General features: G+C 40.3%; 3 protein-coding genes across 3 annotated transcripts; all 3 read right to left on the bottom strand.

The window, feature by feature from the left end:
• Nucleotides 1–3,283: 3,283 nt before the first annotated feature.
• On the bottom strand, nt 3,284–9,805 carry LOC306924744 (serum amyloid P-component-like). The gene is made up of 5 exons (XM_079503375.1): nt 9,707–9,805; nt 9,054–9,108; nt 6,585–6,687; nt 5,369–5,660; nt 3,284–3,675 (listed from the first exon to the last, which is right to left on the bottom strand). Exons 2-5 carry the CDS (start codon nt 9,106–9,108, stop codon nt 3,457–3,459), a joined length of 669 nt encoding a protein of 222 aa, XP_079359501.1. The 5' UTR covers nt 9,707–9,805; the 3' UTR covers nt 3,284–3,456.
• A 2,584-nt stretch (nt 9,806–12,389) lies between these two features.
• Nucleotides 12,390–15,695, bottom strand: LOC306924798 (serum amyloid P-component-like). The gene is made up of 5 exons (XM_079503446.1): nt 15,613–15,695; nt 15,191–15,245; nt 13,909–14,011; nt 13,296–13,593; nt 12,390–12,734 (listed from the first exon to the last, which is right to left on the bottom strand). Exons 2-5 carry the CDS (start codon nt 15,243–15,245, stop codon nt 12,516–12,518), a joined length of 675 nt encoding a protein of 224 aa, XP_079359572.1. The 5' UTR covers nt 15,613–15,695; the 3' UTR covers nt 12,390–12,515.
• Nucleotides 15,696–15,930: 235 nt separating this feature from the next.
• On the bottom strand, nt 15,931–20,203 carry LOC306924799 (serum amyloid P-component-like). Its single transcript, XM_079503447.1, has 5 exons — nt 20,111–20,203; nt 19,456–19,510; nt 17,670–17,772; nt 16,761–17,055; nt 15,931–16,328 (listed from the first exon to the last, which is right to left on the bottom strand). The coding sequence occupies exons 2-5, from the start codon at nt 19,508–19,510 to the stop codon at nt 16,110–16,112; spliced, it is 672 nt and encodes a 223-aa protein (XP_079359573.1). The 5' UTR covers nt 20,111–20,203; the 3' UTR covers nt 15,931–16,109.
• Nucleotides 20,204–21,644: the final 1,441 nt, after the last annotated feature.

Raw genomic sequence — 21,644 nt, 5'->3', positions numbered from 1 at the left:
TTAATAATAGCTCATCATTCAACCCTTTCGGGTAGAGGGTTTGCAATGTGTGTATCCAGTAAGCCTCGCGTTGTTTGAGCAGGACATCATGGTTACCACCTCTGGTTGGTAGTTTGACTTGTTCTATACCAATAAAGCGAAAAGTGGAGATGTCATGTTTAAGATCATTGAAATGAATGGCAACAGGATATTCACGGTCATTTCTTCGAATAGAGCTCTTATGTTCACTCATTCTCTGTTTGAACTGTCTAGTAGTTTTCCCAATATATGCTAAACCACAGGGACATTTGATCATGTATATCACATGGGTTGAGACACAAGTTATAATGCTGTTAATCTTGAACTTCTTTCCAGTATGGGGGTGATTAAAAGAGGACGTCTTGTGTGTATTACCACACTGGGCACAATGGCCACATGGATAATTGCCCTGTGGCAGAGGACTCAATAAGGTCTGTCTAAGTGAAACCTTAGGGGACTGAAAGTCAGAATGTACAAGTTGGTCTTTTACATTTTTTTACTCGTTTAAAAGAAAACAAGGGAGGGTACTTAAATAATGACAATAATTCAGGGTCAGAGACTCAGAGGTTAAAATGTGCCAGTGCTTTTTGAACATAGCCTTTATCTTACGAGAGTGAGTAGAATATGTGGTGACACATGTTACCGAAAACTTTTTTCTTTTTTCTTTGTTTTTGTCAACAGTTCTGTATATATACTTGTGTCTCAACCCATGTGGTATACATGATCAAATGTCCCTGTGGTTTAGCATATATTGGGAAAACTACTAGACAGTTCAAACAGAGAATGAGTGAACATAAGAGCTCTATTCGAAGAAATGACCGTGATTATCCTGTTGCCATTCATTTCAATGATCTTAAACATGACATCTCCACTTTTCGCTTTATTGGTATATATACTGTATATGTACTGTATGCATTTGTATGCATTTGTCATTTGAACATCTGTAAATGTGAATATTCATCGAACTGAGAAACAAAATATTGTGCTATATAAGCAATTAATTTCATGTCCTTTGCGTTTTGTTTTATTAAAAAAATCCTCAACAAATAAGATAATAATAATAATATGTATATTTCTAATACATTTGTCTTAATATTTAAGCATTAATTATATAACTATCAGTTATTTATTCTTAAACTATAGTCTCTGGATGTGTGCACACATCGCAAAAAACAAGTGTTTTTTTTAACAAATTTTAGTGGTAGATCATGGCTTACAATTGGGAATAAAATGGGCTCTTGGGCTTGAAAAGGTTGGTTACCACTGGTCTAATACATTGAAGGTTATTAAGAATGATACACTTTATATTTTAAGCAAATCAATGTGCTATAACTGTATCAAACAGGACCCACAAAGGAATGAATTGGCCATCTGATTCATCACTGTCACTCCTCTTTGACTTCTACCTCGAGAAAAATGTAGAAAGAGATTGATTGATTGATTGATTGATTGATTGATTGATTGATTGATTGATTAGGCCTACCACCAATTTACATTTAAACCAACAATAAAAAAACAAAGTAAACAAGATACTAATGACTAAGATGAATAGATTATAAATTAAAGGAGCATTCAGTGATTTGGAAACCCCCCCGGTCTTCCCCGGTAACAAGATGTGCACATGCACGCACTACAGTGGGGAGAAACGCAACAGGCTGTAACAGCACACACACCAAGCCCCGTTCAATCATGATTGGTGGAAGGCCCCTCTCTATCCTGATTGGATGAAGGCTGGGCCACCTAGCCAAAAACGAAACCTACGGTCTTTTGACCCCCCCCCCCCCCCCCCAGGGAGGAACAGGGAGGACCTCTTATATGCAGGTCAGCACACAGCTGACCATATAAGAGCTCTAAAGCCTCCCTCCACCTTCCACTACTTTACTAATATTTAAATATGTCCTGTTGTAAGCTTGCCTTAGCTTGCAATATCCAATAATCATGTTTAGATTAATACACCTTTTATCTCTGGGGAACAAGTAATCATTTAGTTGCAACTTGGAGATGTGAGGTAAAGTCTCAACTCAAGGCCCGTCCTACTCTGCCTCTCATTTGTGGTTCAATGAGTGTAAGCCAATTCAGAAGTGACATCACACATTGTGTTGTGTTGTGTGTGGGCCTAAGCACACTTTAGATTCCATGCGCGGACAGAAGAAGCTGTATTTTACGTCATTTCCGAGTTTTTAGACAGCTGGTGGATGGAAAAGAAGCTCCACCCCCTCGGCTGACTGCCGCGGAGGAGAGCGTTTCCGGGAATCTGTCAGTCGAGGCAGTCAGCCGCGGGGGTGGAGCTTCTTTTCCATCCATCAGCTGTCTAAAACTCTGGAAAGACGTCGTCAGTCAGCTTCCTTTGGCCGCGCCTGTCGGCTCAAATGTGCCCACGGTGTGTGGGTGCATGTGTTTTGCCCCTACAGTTTAAACCTGAGGCTGTGTAAAATGACATTCAAAAGTATTTTATGTATTTGAAATACAGAAAATACTAGATCTGAAAGTATTTAGATACAAAATACATCTCATTTCTTTTATCCCAGCAAAATACAAATTACAAAATACAAAAAAGTATTTCAAATACGTATTTCAAATACATGTATTTCAAATACGTATTTCAAATACATGTATTTCAAATACTGCCCATCTCTGCTTGTTGGGGGTGGTTACATTCAGAGCAGTGACTTGCTCAATCCCTACAGACTGCAGGCTCCATTGATATTTTTCAGACAAGGGCTGAGTAAGGCCTGAATGATGAAGCATTTAACATAGCTATCACTAAGGCCTTTTGACCTGGGCCTCGATTGGGGCTTTTGACCTGGGCCCCGATTGGGCCTTTTGATAAAACAAAAATCACACCTGTGTGAAGTGAGGGGCGCTCATCTTACAACCTCAATTACAACATCATTTTGTTTCTTTAAGCAACGAGTGCTAATGTTTGTTTTAGTCCTCAAAACAAACATTACATTTCTCTATCGTTTTCTTAAACAAGCATTGTTGAAAGACAAACATTAAAGCTGTATACAGGGAAGACATATTCCAATATTCTAACCACACCTGGGGGTCTATTAGAGAATGGTGTAGCTTAATGTAATGTAACATAATGTCATATTGTGTACATGGATGATCGTGTAGGAGGCCTATAACATATAACAACACAACGCAACACAAAGTAGCGTAACACAATATAATACGTGTAGTGCCTCACTTGTAACAAGAGTGATGAATGTACATGTTAAATTACCCTTTTTGTTACTTGATGTAAAGACAGGGAAGGGGGAATCGTTACATTTTTAATAGTCATTAATCGCATTGGACATTCAAAACAGACATCCACAGTTTGGAAATTCAGATTTTGAGAAGATTATACACTTTAATATATTGCAGTTGAGATTCAGAGAATATGAGACCTGCTGTGTCTAATAGTTTGGATTCATCTAGTTTTGAGATTCATTAAACACAGCCTTTTTGATTCTCTTCCAGCACCACCTTTCCTACAGTCTCAAAGTCCAGAGCCCTCCAGTTGAGCACGTTCCCTGGGCTGAAGTTGAGATCGTTCATGTACCGCTGGATCTCACAGGACGAGAGGACATAGTTCCACATGTGGACGTCAGTCAACATCCCAACAAAGGACTGATCAGAATCAAACCCACCACCATGAGCGTCCTGCTCCTGTAAGCATGGAAAATAATCAATTAGCTGGAGCAGTAACAATGAGGTTTCATGTGCCCAACATAGACATTGAAACAAACCATAGACATCATACGTGGAAGACCACCTGAAGGCTGAAGGAGGGTCAAACCTAGTATTACAATGTATAAGAGGAAACAGTAATGTTAACTTCCTTACCTACTTGAGCTGCTCATTGAAAACAGGTTTTCAAATTGGAAATGAGAGAAAAACTCAGATATACATATATTGAGTGTATACTTACAGTATATGCTCTTCATTTGAAACAATAATGTGATAATCAAGTTATTATGAGATTAACTATACCTCAGCTACTCTTTGTGTCTCCATACAGTAGGGCAGTGGTTCCCAAAGTGGGGTCCAGGGACCCCCAGGGGTCCTTGAGGGAGTTCAAGGGGGTCCCCAGCTAAATTATAGTTTGGAACCAAATGGACCCTTATGGGCCTGTAACTCTGAGAGTGTATACAAATGTACACTCTCAGAGTTAAATTAACATTTACAATATAAATTGGGGTCCCAGAGATATAAATGCCATTATTACATGGCTTGGTTGAATGCTTGATTCCGATTGGTCAATCAATGAATTCAGCGGTGAGTTATGTCTTGATAATGACCGCTCCGCTCTATAACAGACCGCTGCCTAATCAAACCCTCTGAGCACCAGCTGCACGGCTGCGCCCGCTTGATTTACTGCTGTTTCCAACATGACAGCCATGTAAACACATACACACTAGTGACACACAATGTCATTTACATCTAAACATTGCTCTCAAAAATGTTTTTGAAAACATTTGAGCGAGAAATAGACAAAGCAGTATAGTACCGAAAATGGATTCTATTCGCCTCGGTGGTTAAACTCCCTGTCCGTGAATAATCTCCCGACAATGACCACCTGGCCAGATATTATCCCTTACTTAAATGGGGGTCTGTACACTAATATGCATGTCAAACTGGGGGTCCTTGAAATTAAACAGGTTGAGAATCAATGCTAGAGCCGTAAGACTCTTCTCTTAGAGAGGTCCCTGGCATATCTTTTGAAATGGGGGTCCGCGGGCTAATTAGTGTCAATTTGGGGGTCCTTGACATGAAAAAGTTTGGGAACCACTGCCATAGGGCAGGGGTTCGGGCCAAATAAGACAAATCACACCTGTGTGAACTGAGCAGTGCTCAACAACACATCTACTCATAAACATGTGACTCTGCATTTATGTATTAGGGGCAGACGAAGAATGTTCATAAAACTGCAATTTGCATTGGCTCATAAAACCTTCATTTTTATTGGTCCAAAGTTCGAAATCGAAATTTACGTGCATTTGTATCAAAGATACCGGGAGTACATCAATTTTAACACGAAAGTTGTTTGGCATGAGGAGACAAACAGTTCATGAGGTATGTCTGTAGATGCATAACCTGACTCCGCCAGATGGGGCAGCAGAAAGTACACTGGGTTCCCCCCTCCTGCTCAGCAGCAGCTAGAAGCTAGAAGCTGCTGCTAGAAGCTGCTAGAAGCTGCTGCTGATTGGCCAGGCCGTTTTGTGGCCAGGCATCAAGTCTGCCTGAGAGTTCCCAGATGGGAGCAGGAGGGGGGAACCCAGTGTACTCTCTGCTGCCCCATCTGGCGGAGTCAGGTTAGTAGATGCATGCATGATGCACTTTTTCAGCTGTACAACACTACCTGTCCTATCACGATCATTGGAGTTCCTTTGATGCTTCCAGACTTAAGTAATTTCCTGGTAGTGGGTCTTCCATCCAACCACAGCTGCCCCAGTCCAGTTTTGGAATCCCAGGTGGCACACACGTCGTGCCAGGTGTCAAGCTTGTACTGTTGCCAATCAAAGTTCACGTTTGTCGTGCTCATAACGTCCAGCTCAATCTGACTTGTCTTCTTAAAGATGAGGAATGCGTTGGCATTGGAGGGAGTGGCCATGGAGAACAGGCCGTGGCTCCTGGTGAGGTCTGTAAAGGACCTGAGGGCAGATGTACAACAACCAAAGAATGTCATGGGTTCTCTGGTTCGTTAGTTGACCATACAGTATAATCATAATATTCATATATTCATATTCATAATCTGGATATGTGACGCGTTCAAAGTAATTATTACGACGAATAGGTTAACATATAACGCTAGAGCTATCATTTCTTGCACATCATTGCTCAACTTCTTGCTTGTTTTGTTTTACTCTTTTGTTTTTTGTTTGTTTTTTTGTTTTGTTTAGATATGTGTATGCGCCAATCATTAAAGTAAACTAACTTTTAAGTGAAAAGGGGGCAGGTATTTATAAGAATGTATTCTTCTTCCTGCTCCTTTTCGTCATGGGTGTATCAGATATACTGTATGAAAGACAAATGAATTGTTATCTATTATGATTTGTACTGTATTGTGATACACTCATGTGCGAAATACAATGAAATGAAATGAAAATGATCAGTAAAAGCCAAATTAAGGTTTAACCCATTTGGACCTAGCTGAGGACAATTCTACAAATGCCTTCTGTTGTTTCTATGTCAGTCGTTCTCAAACATTTTCATGTCAAGGACCCGCAAAAATATATGTAATTGGCCGCCGACCCCCATCTGAAAATATGTTGTTCCAGGGACTCCCCCAGAAACAAAGATTTGAGTTAAAAACGCTCACTCTGAAAGAATATATATTCAAAGATTTGTGCCACATTTTCGCGATTTTTCAAAAATAGCAGAACTACAAGCTCGTAGCGCGGCACCAAGCTTGTAGATCTGCTATTTTGCAATAGCTAAAGTATAACATAATGCTTAAAATATTTTTTTGTGAGAGAAATGATAAATATATTTTTAGTGAACTGTAAAGTTTTTCAGAAAACTGTCAGGATGTATAAGGCGTTTTTAGCATGCATCGCCTCACGTCTACCCTGTACCTCAGGCAAACAGTCACAGCTTCGAATGTGTCTTGAGTTGTCCTTAGCTTCACACGATCTGTGTTGGTCTTCTGTGGGAAGGTGAACATTTTACCTGTAAGGTCTAAACAGAAAATGACAGGTGAAGAAATGTGATGTCATTGTCTATACTAAACTTTTCATCTGAGAAAGAAAACAACTTAAAGGACTTAAAGGATATCATCTGTGTTGTTACACTTTTGGCTAAATGTAAAAATAATATTAAGCCACACTTTTGAACACCTAGAATAGACCTTGCTATACAATCTGGAACTGATTTCAACACATACATTTCAATTTAACCAATCCGTAATATGGTAATATAATACTAACACATCTGCAGTAATTAAAGGTAGCCTACTTCCTATACACTTCCATTGAGAAATATAAACCATGTTAATTGTAAGACAGATGGGTTGTCAATGTCAATAGTAATTTGAGGCAGATTGGACACTGGGTGCACCATTGTTACAGTTGTTATTTTAGAAAACAATATTATGTCATTCTTTATTATGAGACCATAAGCCTGATGACAGGCGATGTCGTTAGGCTGGCCTTAAGGCCTATTCATAGTTTTTTCGAGCTTTTCGCTTGATATACTGTTTCATAGAGAGACAATTCAATCACGATCTATATACATATATTTTTTTAAATGCTTCAGATTTGAGTTTTTAGTTATGGCCTATTTATGTTATGGCTAAATGAAATGAATGAGTGTTTGGCTGTTAATGCATCCATATGGTTTTGTGCGCTGTGGAAAAAGAGAAGAAGAAAGAAACGGCACGGGGGAGGGGGGGCAATACACAATTGCAAGTGAGACTGTGTTGGTCGCGGAGTGGATGATAGATAGAGGAGCTACTGGACACACAAAACAACCCTCTGTATCAAATATAAATGTATTTCAAAGCAGCGACGCATGCTTCTTCCATGGGCCATAGTTTAAGGCAAAATTGCACTGAGCATAATGGCTAATGGATAATGGATTGTGCAGTCTTCTCTTAAAGGCAATGTCATGTGGCACGGTGATTGGTTTTATTATAGTAACGCCCAAACCACACCTATTATGCACGACTCTGAGTCTTACACAATGCCAAATTACGGATTTAGTGCCTCTGACGCAAGTTAGGGCCCCTGATGTGAGAAAGCACATGAGGCCATAGAGGGAAACCCTTTACTTCTATAGTTTTTCCTGCCTCGATCTCCTATCCATCTTTTTACCAGCAGCTTCGTAGAAGGTGCTGGTTAGTGTTTCCCCTGGAAACTTGCAACACCGCTAGTCGACCGGTAGATCTTTCTGCTGTGTGTTGCCAAGTCCGCAAATTTCAAAAGCCCACAAAAACACCTTTCAACACACTACTTACACGCACTACAACTAGCTTATAATTCGCGGACCTGGCAACACTGCCTCCCCTCTCCATTGGCTCATACACACACACACACACACACACACACACACACACACACACACACACACACGCACGCACACGCACACACGCTCACACACACGCACGCCTGGAAGCCACCGCCCACTCCACAAAGTGTCATCTCGACTCTCGCCTACTCTCATGCAGGAGACACAGCGGACTGCCGCATCACGCTTTTGCTTATTCCTTCTAAATCTCTGTATATAAAATATAGCTCACTCAGCGAATCTCTTAGTTACATCAATATTGTTCTTCGACAATAGTTGGTTTGTGCCTAAGTATTACGATTAGACAGTTGGCCATTTCGCCTGTCCGAGTCCCAGAGCCAACTAATGGAACAGTTACGACATTGGGGGGGCAGATAACAGCGGAGCGCCGCTAAAATGTGGCAGCAGACTCGCTGATTTAATGGGTAACAGACAGTAACACATTTGCTACCGACAGCGTGTGTGTGCGGAGCGATGCGAATCATGCGATATATGATGGTTTGGAGAATGGGCGACCTGTACAAATACAACCAAATGGACCCATAACTCTACAAAATTTTAGACTCTCGTTTTACGAAAGATTGACATGTCAATGTGTTCGGGTGTCAATCAAACCAACTGCGTGAGTGCTGTCAAGTGGAAACCTCATACTCATAGTAGCCAATTTGAATGCAATCTGGTCAAACTGACTGATACTGATAGTCAGATATATTGCTGTCAGGTGAAAACCTTGTATGACCAAAACCATTCCTTTACAAAATATATAATCATCAAAAATACATAAAATTGTTAAAATAGCCTATCTACAAGCTCACACTGCATCATATTCATATCTTCACACGTTGGGAGCTTGTAGATCTGCTACATGTCTGTCTGACAGTCTGTCAGACTGTCTGTCTGTCTGTCTGTCTGTCTGTCTGTCTGTCTGTCTGTCTGTCTAAACTGTTACATTACAATCAAAGTACTGAAATGTCTTATACATGTAAGTACACCAAACCAAACTTGCTTAGGTTTTTAAGTAAACAAGTATTTTACTGTACCTTGTGGAGTAGCATTACAAAAAGCCAACATCCCAAGCAGCAGGAAGAACGTCATCTGGCATGAAAGAACACAAACCAATACCATCTTTATTATTGAAGTTTGTTGCAATTGATATTATTCCAACTAATCGCTATTGTTGCTTTTTATATATACTTTATTGAGAATTATTCAGGGTTTTACAATGTATGCATATATTACATAAGTTACATGGTTCAATACAAAAACATATCAAGGCATTTCAATACAAAAGGTTTTTTTTTCTGTTGTTAAGAAGTGCCATGGTGTCAGTTTCTGGTGTCAGTTTATTTTTTCTTGAGTCAAGAGTTCTTTGTCTTTTCAGTTCAGTTTGTATTTGTTTAAATACCACCTCTCCTGAGATGGCCTCCTCTCGCTATTGTTGCCATTCCCAGACATTTCTTGGTTTTCAGATATCAAAGATTTTTACTTTAGGCTACTTGCATATAAGAATCATGAGCCATGACATACTATTAAATAGGATTAAATGACACCTATAATTGCCTGTGGGACTGTATGAATAGCAGACCTCACATTACTTTGCTTTGTCCTTCACCTGATGTGACTGCATGCAGATAGTTAACCAAAACAACTCTACACTAATTATAATAATCCAGTAACATAAAGTTGACCTTACCTCGTGCTGATCTGTGTGAGTGTCAGATTGTTGTGTGAGATTGTGGATGGTTGGTAAGATTCTTACTTCTTCTTTCCTCTGGGTGGAGACCTGGGTCCTTGTTCCTCTGCACACTAGAGTTTTGGGAAGACGTCCTTCCTCAACTGAGCTTGAAATTGATGTTTCAGCACAAGTGTGAGTGTGTGCGTGCGTGCGTGCGTGCGTGCGTGTGCGCACGTGCCTGTGCGCATCAGTGGGGGGATGATCATGTGATCATTATTCAGACAGTGAAGTTACTGCAGATTCCACAACAATAAAACAATCAACCTAAAATCCCTGTTCCATTTCTTCTGTATAATTTGTATTAATTCAAAACTAATATATCAAAGCCTATTTGAACTTGTATGGAACTACAGTAAAGGATTTTTGCCAGGTGAAACCTGGGTTTATGATCGCTCATTTTCTGAGAGAGAGCGAGTGCATTTTCCAGCAGCTGCATCTGCCGCGGAACACCTGTGGCAGTAGGTAGTGTTTCTCAGCGGCGCACTGCCGTGGAAGCGAGCGGCAGTTGAGTGTCATAATCCCCCCAGTTTCCCTGGCAGCTACCGCCCCTTCTCCCGGCAGCGCCGTGGCTGTTACCGGTAGTTTAGGGGCAGTTGCTGCGTGAAGCAGTGGCCACGAGATGGTGCGGCGGTGGAGTGACATAATACCCCAGCACATGCCGCCCCTCCCCCCAGCAGCGCCGCGGCTGTTACCGGCAATTTACCGGCAGTTGCGGCAGCTGGAGCGCGGCTGCCAAACGGACCGACAGAGCAGCGGAATGGAGCTGTCATAATCCATCCACCTACTCCAGCAGCTGCCGGTCCTACCCCCGGCACTGCTAGCCTGGTTAATAAACCAGACCGAATCAGCCGTTGGCAAAAAAAAATTGCCTACCAGCGGATTACGGTCTGGCGAGGCTCAGTAGCACGCCTCTTTCCTACAACCGAGAACAGGTCGGACCAATCGGGACACGGTATGCAATATGGGCGGGCTTTGGTACAGTGACGTTCAATGCTTGAGACTTTTGACTGACAGTAGCTCTGACCAATTGCGTCAAAGAGAAAATGTTTGAACCCGCCCCCCGGGAAATGAAATCCAAGTGGAGCCAGCCCAGACTAATATACCGCGACAGTGTTGTGTGATATTAGTCTGGTTTATTAGCCAGGCTACGGCACTGCCGCGTCTCATGCTGTTGCCGGATTATGCACTCGCTGGGTTTTATTTTAGCGACCTAGTCATGATTGGCTGCCTCCTAAGCCCTGAAACGCCGCAACGCGGAAGTCTGAACCCATACTCTGCAACGCTACAAGTGACAACAACTAATGTTATGAGCTAACTGGAGCTACAGGAAAGCCATAACAAAACACAGTGATTGAACCAACAAAATGATGTTGGAAACTAACAAAAACAACGGCTGGGAGGTTATTGTGACAGAGAAACATACACGTAAAAAAAAAAGCACAATGGAGACAGCGCTTGTTATTTTATTTTAGATTTTTAGGTAATCTACCGGTATTTTGTTTTAAAGGAGAAAATAAGTGAATTTCTGCAGTCAATGTAATCAGTTTGTTAGGAATTAATTCTAATGTAGGCAATATTGTCTTCATTCATTCATTCATGACAGATGATTAAAACTATAAACTTGAATCTTATTCAACTTCAGTAGAAGCTCGTATTAGAAGGGTGAAATAATTTGTCCCCTTCTTGGACCAAAGAGATCAATTCCACCAATCTTCCACCGTAGTCTGAAGACTCACCTCTTCAGACTATTTTAAATCGCTCTGGATTAAGGGTGTCTGCTAAATTCCTAAAAATTGTAAATTGTAGGTAGTCCTGTGCCCTGTGTTTTGTTTAAGCTGAGCAATAGGTAGGATTCAGTTGGCCAGTTGGGTTGCTGAAGCTCTTCTTGACCAAAATAATGTTTCTTTATTAAAGCATGGGGCAGCTCTACATCTGTTTCCATACTGACACATGGTAAGTCATTGACACATTGCTTACAAAGGGGAACAGGCATACAGGCACCTAGAATATTATGTAAGAAGAAAATAGAACATATATTTTTCATCTGCCATTTTGAGTGAATGAACCAATAATAAATATGCATTTCTATTTAAAGGGGAATACCACTCATTTTCAACATTGAGCTCTCATTATATACCTTATAGTTGGAAATAATCTATAAAGAAAATCAAGTTCTAGACCTCCAGTTCTAGGCTAAACAGAACAGACCTGTTCTGCTAGAATGCATGCAATATGTCATGGAATGTATTTCCTGTGTAATTAATTAGCCTACTTTAATTAATGTCCATCCATAAATCAGATGGGATGTTGTTTTGTAATGACAATGACAATGTAATGATCACTTTTCCTAAGAAAATTATAGTCTGGTGGTTATAACAACACCACAAAGAACACTTCCTTAATGATTACTGTGTCAAATGTTCAGAAACGCTTCAAGATAGATAGACACCCAGGTGCCTTTTACAACGTGGCTTTTATCACAGCCAAGTTGTTGAAGAGTGATGGAAATACAGTATAGTGGCATATAATGTGAAAGAATTGAATGACCCTTTTTGTTACTTGATGTAAAGAAAGAACAAATAAAACAGTGTTTGCAGTGCCAGTTTTAATAGTACATTAATTAATCACATTGGACATTTAAAACATACACCTGCCAGCAATTCTGGTTTTGAGAAGATTATACACTCATAGTTGAGATTCAGAGAACATGAGGCCTTCTTTCACCTGCTGTGTGTGACAGTTTGGATTCCATCCATTTTGAGATTCATTAAGCACAGCCTTTTTGATTGTCTTCCAGCACCACCTTTCCTACAGTCTCAAAGTCCAGAGCCCTCCAGTTGAGCACGTTCCCTGGGCTGAAGTTGAGATCGTTCATGTACCGCTGGATCTCACAGGACGAGAGGACATAGTTCCACATGTGGACGTCAGTCATCATCCCAACAAAGGACTGAGCAGCATCAAACCCACCACCATGAGAGTCCTGCTCCTGTAAGCATGGAAGAGAATCAACATAGACTTTAAAACAAACCATATGTAGACCTCATAAGTGACCCGCTGTACTATTTTCCATTGGATGTTATGTTGTTTTATTTGTAAAGAAGACCACCTGAAGGCTGAAGGAAGGTCAAACTTTGTGTTATACTGTATAAGAGTAAACAGGAATTTGTTAACTTCCATACTGTAGGAATTGTATATTAATTTAGAATGCAAATGAGACATTGTAAAAACAATAATTTCCTAATGTTTTAACCCATTTAGGCCTGAGGCCGATTCTAAAAACGCCTCTATATCCTGACCTAAGTTTTCTGAAAAACTTCAAATATTTATATAGCAGCATCAATTTTTTTTTACATTTTTGAATACTGTACATACTGTACAGAACCCCAAAATGGGTTCCCGGCCTGAGGGGGTAAAACACCAGAATGGGTTCCCGCCCAGAAGTTATAATTAATTTCCAACCTACAGTATGTTGTATAACAGCTACCGTCTGATTTAGTCACACTATCCATAGATGAATATGCATGATGTTTGTGGCTGTATGGTCTACCTGTCCTATCAAGATCATTGGAGTTCCTTTGATCATTTCAGATTTAAGAAATTTCCTGGAAGTAGGTCTTCCATCCAACCACAGCTGTCCCAGTCCAGTCTTGGAATCCCAGGTGGAACACACGTCTTGCCAGGTGTTAAGATTGTACTCTTTCCCATCAAAGTTCACATGACTTGTCGAGCCCCTCCACAGTCGAATCTGGCGGGCGGCCTCCGGCTTAAAGATGAGGAATGCGTTAGCATCGGAGGGAATGGACATGGAGAACAGGCCGTGGTTCCTGGTGAGGTCTGTAAAGGACCTGAAGGCAGATATACAACAACCAAAGTATGTCATGGGTTCTCTGGTTAGTCCGTTTTATATATATATATATATACTGTATATATATATACAGTATATAATACAGTATAATCATAATATTCTGAGTTGAATCTGGATATCTCTGACGGCTCGAAGTAATTACTTTATCAGTAAAAGCCAAATTAAGGTTTAAGCTCTTTTTTTTTAATCTGTAACAGAGGTTTTATTTTTTTGTGAACGTTGACTTATTCTGAAAAGTATTTCAGAAAACTGTTAGGATGTATAAAGGCATTTTTTGGGATCGCATCAGGTCTACCTCAGGCAAACAGTCACAGCTTCGAATGTGTTTTGAGTTGTCCTTAGCTTCACGCGAGCTGTGTTGGTCTGCTGTGGGAAGGTGAACATTTTACCTGTAAGGTCTAAACAGAAAATGAGAGATGAAGGTGATGTCATTGTCAACTAAACAGACATGATTACATGATTGTCAAAATGTAAAAATAATTTGAACATATATAATATACCTTGCTATACAATCTGGGACTTATTTCAATATATACAATTTCATAAATGCACCAAGTCTCTGTGTGTGTGTGTGTGTGTCAAATTTGATATGCGCGTTTCACAGCACCACAGGGAATGCAATGCCCGGTGTCGAGTCGGTCGGACCCATGATTGTCCAGAACCGCCATAAAAGGCCTCTGCCCGGGCCAGACTCCATATTTGGGCATGCCTGACAAAGAACTCCAAATATGGGCATAAAAGGGGACACAGCTGACATCACTTCTCCATACAGTATATGGAGCTGGCCTGTTCTGACATCACAACACTCCATATTTGAGCATGCCTGACAAAGAACTCCATATAGGAATAAAGGGACACAGAGCGACAGATACAGAAATCGCTATATATGGGCATAAAAGAGACACAGACAGATGGGTGGAACGGGTACTCTGACACGGGTACAGCGGGTATTGCATTGCCGGGTGGGGCATGGTTACCGACTTGGTGCTCTACAGCCGGGCACCGGTTGCTATGCACATCACCTTTAACATGTTTCTATTTGGACCTTGTAAAAAACCTTTAGTTGTACAGTTTTGTAGCAAAGGCTTGTCTATATCTGATGTGAGAAAACACATGAGGCCATGAAAGGGAAACCCTTTACTTGTACAGTTTGTTTTAAAGGTTTGCTCAAACTTTCTTTTTTTCCTGCTGGGAGGCAAACGGAATGCATTGAACGGAGTGTGTGCAAGGGTATGCATAAACAGTAACACTATATTTGAATGATTGTAAACCTTTAAAAAATAATTGCTTCAGGAAGATATATACAGTATGTACATACACCTTGTTCTTACTTGTTTTCCCATATTCAGATTGTATAATTTTATTTAGGCACAGCCCATGGCTGTATATGGGCTCCAGCCTCCACAGCTGGAGGACAGTTAGCTCAACTCAAATTAAGAAGTAAGTCTATCCATCTATTTGTACGTCTACACCGTATGTGTCTGTCTTTCTCCCTCTGTATGTCTGTCTAGACTGTTGCAACCAAAGTACTGTAATGTTTTATATGTAAGTAAACCATGCATTGTAGGCTACTGTACCTTGTGGAGAAGCATTACAAAAAACCAACATCCCAAGCAGCATGAAGAACTTCATCTGTCATGAAAGAACACAAACCAATACCATCTTTATTGTAGTTTGGACATTGTTGCAATTTATATTTTTCCAACTAATCACTATTGTTGCCATTCTCAGTCATTTCTTTGGTGTTTTGTTGTTAACGCGCTATACTAAAATGTTGAGGATTTTTACTCTTGTTAAGGCTACTTTCACATAAGATCTACTGTACGTAACATTTAGAATATTGAATCTTGAGCAATGAAATTCTATATTAAATAGTATTAAATGAGACCTATAATTGCCTGTGGGACTGTCTGAATAGCAGACCTCACATTACTTAAAACAACAACTATACTAACAATACTAATCCAGTAACATAAAGTACTCTGCTCGTTGACCTTACCTCGTGCTGATCTGTGTGAGTGTCAGATTGTTGTGTGAGATCGTGAATGGTTGTTAAGATTCATACTTCTTTCCCTTGGGTGGAGACCTGGGTGTGCGTGCGTGCGTGCGTGCGTGCGTGCGTGCGTGCGTGCGTGCGTGCGTGCGTGCGTGCGTGTATAGTCTGGTGGTTATAACAACACCACATAGAACTACTTCCTTAATGATTACTGGGTAAAATGTTCAGAAACCCTTCAAGATTTATAAACATCCACATGCCATATTTACAACTTGGCTTTTAACAAGAATAGAATAGAATAGAATTTGCTACTTAAAGAACAAAGAACAAAGGTGTTTGCAATTTTAATAGTCAATAATCACATTGGACCTTCAAAACATACATCCGCCAGCAATTCTGGTTTTCAGAACATTATACTCATAGTTGAGATTCAGAGAACATGAGGCCTTCTTTCACCTGCTGAGTGCAGTTTGGATTCCTTCAGTTTTGATCCAGATTAATTAAACACAGCCTTTTTGATTCTCTTCCAGAACCACCTTTCCTACAGTCTCAAAGTCCAGAGCCCTCCAGTTGAGCACGTTCCCTGGGCTGAAGTTGAGATCGTTCATGTACCGCTGGATCTCACAGGACGAGAGGACATAGTTCCACATGTGGACGTCAGTCATCATCCCAACAAAGGACTGAGAAGCATCAAACCCACCACCATGAGAGTCCTGCTCCTGTAACCATGGAAGAGAATCAACATTAGCTGGAGCAGTAACAATGAGGTTCCATGTGCCCAACATAAGACATTAAAACAAACCATAGACCTCATAAGTGACCTGCTGTATTATTTTCCATTGGAAGTTATGTTAATTTATTTGTAAAAGAAGACCACCTGATGGCTGAAGGAAGGTAAAACGTGGCGTTATACTGTAATCAGTAATTTGAGCTGCTCATTGAAAAAGGGATTCATATTAAGATTGAATGCAAATGAGACAATGGCTCTGAGACATTGAAAATACAGTATGCTCTTTGTTCTAAACAATACATTAATGTTTATTATTCATTTCCAACCTACAGTATGTGTTAGTGTATCACAGCTACCGTCTAATTTAGTCACTGTATCCATAGATAGATGCATGATAGACGTTTGCGTCTGTTCGGTCTACCTGTCCTATCAAGATCATTGGAGTTCCTTTGATCATTTCAGATTTAAGAAATTTCCTGGAAGTAGGTCTTCCATCCAACCACAGCTGTCCCAGTCCAGTCTTGGAATCCCAGGTGGAACACATGTGGTGCCAGGTGTTAAGCTTGTAATCTTTCCCATCAAAGTTCACACTTGTCGAGCCCCTCCACAGTTGAATCTGGCTGGCAGGCTCCGACTTAAAGATGAGGAATGCATTCACATCGGAGGGAATGGACATGGAGAACAGGCCGTGGTTCCTGGTGAGGTCTGTAAAGGACCTGAAGGCAGATGTACAATTATGACACCATAGTATTTCATCATTGGGTTATCTGGTTAGTCAGTTGAGTTGACCATACAGTATATGATCATGATATTCTGAGTTTGAATTTGAATATCTCTGCCAGGCCACTAGGCTGGCAAGCGGATATTATATAATTGCCCCTGTCAGTGTGTGTGTGTATTTGTGTGTGTGTGTGTGTGTGTGTGTGTGTGTGTGTGTGTGTGTGTGTGTGCGTGCGTGCGTGCGTGCGTGCGTGCGTGCGTGCGTGCGTGTTTTTGTTTGTCCATTCATCTGTCCATTCATATGTCTGTGAACAGCTAATGTCTGACAAAGCTGGACATATGAGTGTAAATTTGCCAGAATGCAACAAACCCAAATCACTTTCACTTCTGCCTATAAGAATGTGACAAGCACAAAAAGTTGCACCATCAGCCGTACACAATGTATTTCCCTCCACAGCTAACCTCATGTCCTGACACCAGCACCCCCAACATGATGGTGCGCTGGTTCATGTGTCATCCACTGTTTCTACTATGTTTCATGTTTATTTTACTGTTTTGTGAAATAAGAACTTCACCACAGAAATGTTAACTAACTCAACTATGAACTTACCTCAGGCAAACAGTCACAGCTTCAAATGTGTCTTGAGTTGTCCTCAGCTTCACGTGAGCTGAGTTGGTCTGCTGTGGGAAGGTGAACATTTTACCTGTAAGGTCTAAACAGAAAATGACAGAGTCGAAATTGTGTTGTGGTCAAGTTCAATTTGCATCAGAGAAGAAAACAATTGGACTGAATGAATTGCCATCTACAATAGTTTAGGTGAGAGAGTAGGGGCTAAGAGTCTGAGTTTTAAAAAAAACTGCTTTTAACAAACAGACTAAATCTGTTTTGTCAAAAGTGACGGTGCTGTCAAAGGTAGTACACCATCGTTATTGTACTTTGTACATTGTTGTAATTATTGAACCGCAACAGACATAAAACCTCATCTTTGTATACAGTATATTTGCCATTTGGAATTCTGCATCTGAACATGCCACGCTAGATTGACATGTCTCTTCGAGGCAGTCTACTGATTATTCCCACTACGTTTCATGAACATGCACACCAAACCAATGTCAATATTGTGACATTGACCTTTGACTTTTTAAACCAAAAGTTAAAACTATCTCTTTGCTAAATTTGCTCTGTTCTATACTCTTAAAAATACTGCCCATCTGTTTTGAATTTGCAAACAGACAGACAAGACAAGTTAAAATAAAGTGGAGATGAGTTTCTGGGATCCAAAACATACTTGGATTCCCATAGAATCTTAACAACCTTTCACACCGATTAGGCAACAGGCACAAACTGACTTCCTCATCTCTTCTCTTCGATCATGTTTTGGTGAACTTCTTTTAAGCTGCATGCACCAAAGCTACTGACTAACTATGACTACATGTTTTTTTTGTCCATCAGGACAAAAGAGACAACAAGAAGATGTGCTCGAATCGAACCAGGTGCGAATCAGGAGACTACAATGACACTGCAAAATCCATATTGTTAATTTAAGTCTGAAAGTGTATAGGTCCATAAAACTCCATATGGTTACTTTTGTATACTTTCAGTTACAAATGGGAACACTGAGGATTGTAACATTTTTCTTTGAACATTGCTTTCGAGCAGAACCAATGTCCATATATGTGTGCTTTTTTCCATGAACATTGTATCGATAGTGTCGTGGAAATGTTGCGAAAATTGTTCATTTACATTTATTTTTTTTAAGAATCTTGTAAAAAATGATTAAGTCTGTTGGTGTATTTAATATTATGTTTAACCATTAACAAGTATTAACTATTAAGCGGCTAAATAATAATTACATGAATACAGGTTCTTATTTAAATTTCCTGAAAAGTAACGGTTTTGTACATGCAAGGTTTCCGTCTGACATCAATGTAGGCCTTGGAAACGCATTAGACGTTCATTAATAATGGATGGCACTGGATGCCTGGCATCGAGGAACAGTAAGAACATCTATTTTATTTAGGTCTATACAGTACAGTTGGGTGCCACCGATATTGTCCCTTATCATTTGACCCATTTAGGCCTGACCTCAACATTTAAAAAAATCCTTCTAAATCCTCCAGTTTTCTGAAATAAATATTTTCACGATTTTTCAAAAATAGCAGACCTACAAGCTCGTAGCGCGCCACTCGGTGGCGCGCTATGAGCTTGTAGATCTGCTATTTTTCAATAGCTAAATTATAACATAATGTTTAAAACACCAAAAGGGGTTCCCGCCCAAAATGGGTTAACTGTCCTTTTGCGCAGATCACGCAAACCTCAGCAAAAAGAAAAGGACAATATCGATGGCCTCCAACTGTACACAACCAAAATCATTTCTTATAATGAAGTGTTGTACCTTGTGGATCAGCATCACAAACGGCCAGCATCACAAACAGCAGGAAGAACGTCATCTGGCATGAAAGAACACAGATGCCACGAAATACTATAACATAGGATTAAATGAGCTTCTGCCTGCAGGCCTGTATGAATAGTGGACCACAAATTACGTTGCTGTGTCTGACCTTAGCCTGCTGTGACTATAATACAAAGTGTACTATATGACTTGTAGAATCAAAGTAACATATTTTATTATTATTATTATTAATAATAATAATAATAATAATAATAATAATAATAATAATAATAATAATAATAATGGATTTTTATTTGTAATGCACTTCTCTAAAAGTGCTACAATAAGCAAATGCATACAATTAATGAAGAATCATCATACCACTAAAAACATTTAAGAAACGGCAACAAAACATTTAACCCATTTAGATCTGAGGACGATTCTACAAATGTCTTCTAAATCCTGACAGTTTTCTGAAAAACCCATGTTTCTATGTCAGTCGTTCTCAAACATTTTCATGTCAAGGACCTCCAAGATTATGTAATTGGCCGCCAACCCCCATCTGAAAATATGTTGTTCCAGGGTCAAATGCTTTGTTAAAAAGGTCCTCTCCTCCCTTAGTAACATGAACTACTCTATGCTCATGTCTTGACCTTACCTTGTGCTGATCTGTGTGAGTGTCAGGGTTGTTGTCTGATCGTGACCTCTTTCCTCTGGGTGGAGTTGCTGCAGTTCCTTGTTCCTCTGACCTTTAGAGGCGCACGAAGACTTCCTTTTAATTATCCTTTCCATTGGATATTTTATAGCCATTGTGAAATAGTGTCCATGTCGAAATACAATTCTGTATTGAAAAGAGACAGTATTGTCATCTCGTTTTACACTGTTGCAAGACTAGTACCAAAACAAGAAAATAACAATTGAAGTTCACATGTTGGGGGTGGTGTCACTGAATTCAGAGCGGTGAGTTATCTGCTTGCTCAATCCTTACATCCTGCTGCTCCATTGCTGCTATTTTTCAGAACGCCATGAGTCATGAAAACTGTGTGTGCGTGCGTGCGTGCGTGCGTGCGTGCGTGCGTGCGTGCGTGCGTGCGTGCGTGCGTGCGTGCGTGCGTGCGTGTGCTATGTGCGAAAAGGGAGAAAGAGAAAGAGGAGAGCTAGCAAGCCATGTAGTTGCAGTCCCAAATCCTCAGTATGGACTATATGTTTTTCAGGCCAAGGACCCCCAAAGGTGTTTGACATAGACAAAGCGCGGACCCCCTACCACATACTATTGTGTACAATTGTTTTATCATTTAAATATGTAAAATATATTTTTTGAAACAATAACTTGGCGGCCCCCCTGCAAGGAGCCCCTATGGGTTGTGGACCCCCTGTTGAATTCCCATGCATGCGAAGCCACGTTGTGGACTAATGCAACGTCAGATTTATGAGCGGATCTCCACCATTCAACCTCTCTAGGCAAATATCACTGGTTGCAGTGTATCATAAATCACAAATACAAAGTATCTGAAACAACAACAAAAACTTATTTTATTGTTTTTTGTTGTTGTTTTTTTTGCTTCAGATCACCTGGATTAACCTGAGCCAAGACCATATAATGGGTAGAGACAAAGGAGAGAAGTGATTAAGAGAGAGAAAGGGGTTAAGATGTATTATGTATATGAAAGTAATCAGAGGACCCAAGATCCAGGTGGATGTTAAGTTTATTTTGGAACATTTGACAGTAAAGTACAGTATAGGGGAAAGGGAATTACAGTATGAAATGGAACATAATGACACATGACAGGCTACCTACAGTTGGGTGCCACCGATATTGTCCCTTATCATTTGACCCATTTAGGCCTGACCTCAAAATGTTAAAAAATCCTTCTAAATCCTCCAGTTTTCTGAAATAAATATTTTCACGATTTAAAAAAAATAGCAGACCTACAAGCTCGTAGCGCGCCACTCGGTGGCGCGCTATGAGCTTGTAGATCTGCTATTTTTCAATAGCTAAATTATAACATAATGTTTAAAACACCAAAAGGGGTTCCCGCCCAAAATGGGTTAACTGTCCTTTTGCGCAGATCACGCAAACCTCAGCAAAAAGAAAAGGACAATATCGATGGCCTCCAACTGTAAGCCAAGACATAAAAACATTATAAAAAATAAACCCATGGATAACCCCCCCCCCCCCCCCCCCCCCACCC

The sequence above is a fragment of the Electrona antarctica genome (assembly GCF_951216825.1).
Source record: "Electrona antarctica genome assembly, chromosome: 6".
In the NCBI taxonomy this organism is placed as follows: Eukaryota; Metazoa; Chordata; class Actinopteri; order Myctophiformes; family Myctophidae; genus Electrona; species Electrona antarctica.
The sequence above is the reverse complement of the archived record's forward strand: the minus strand, read 5'-3'. Positions and strand labels throughout refer to the sequence as shown.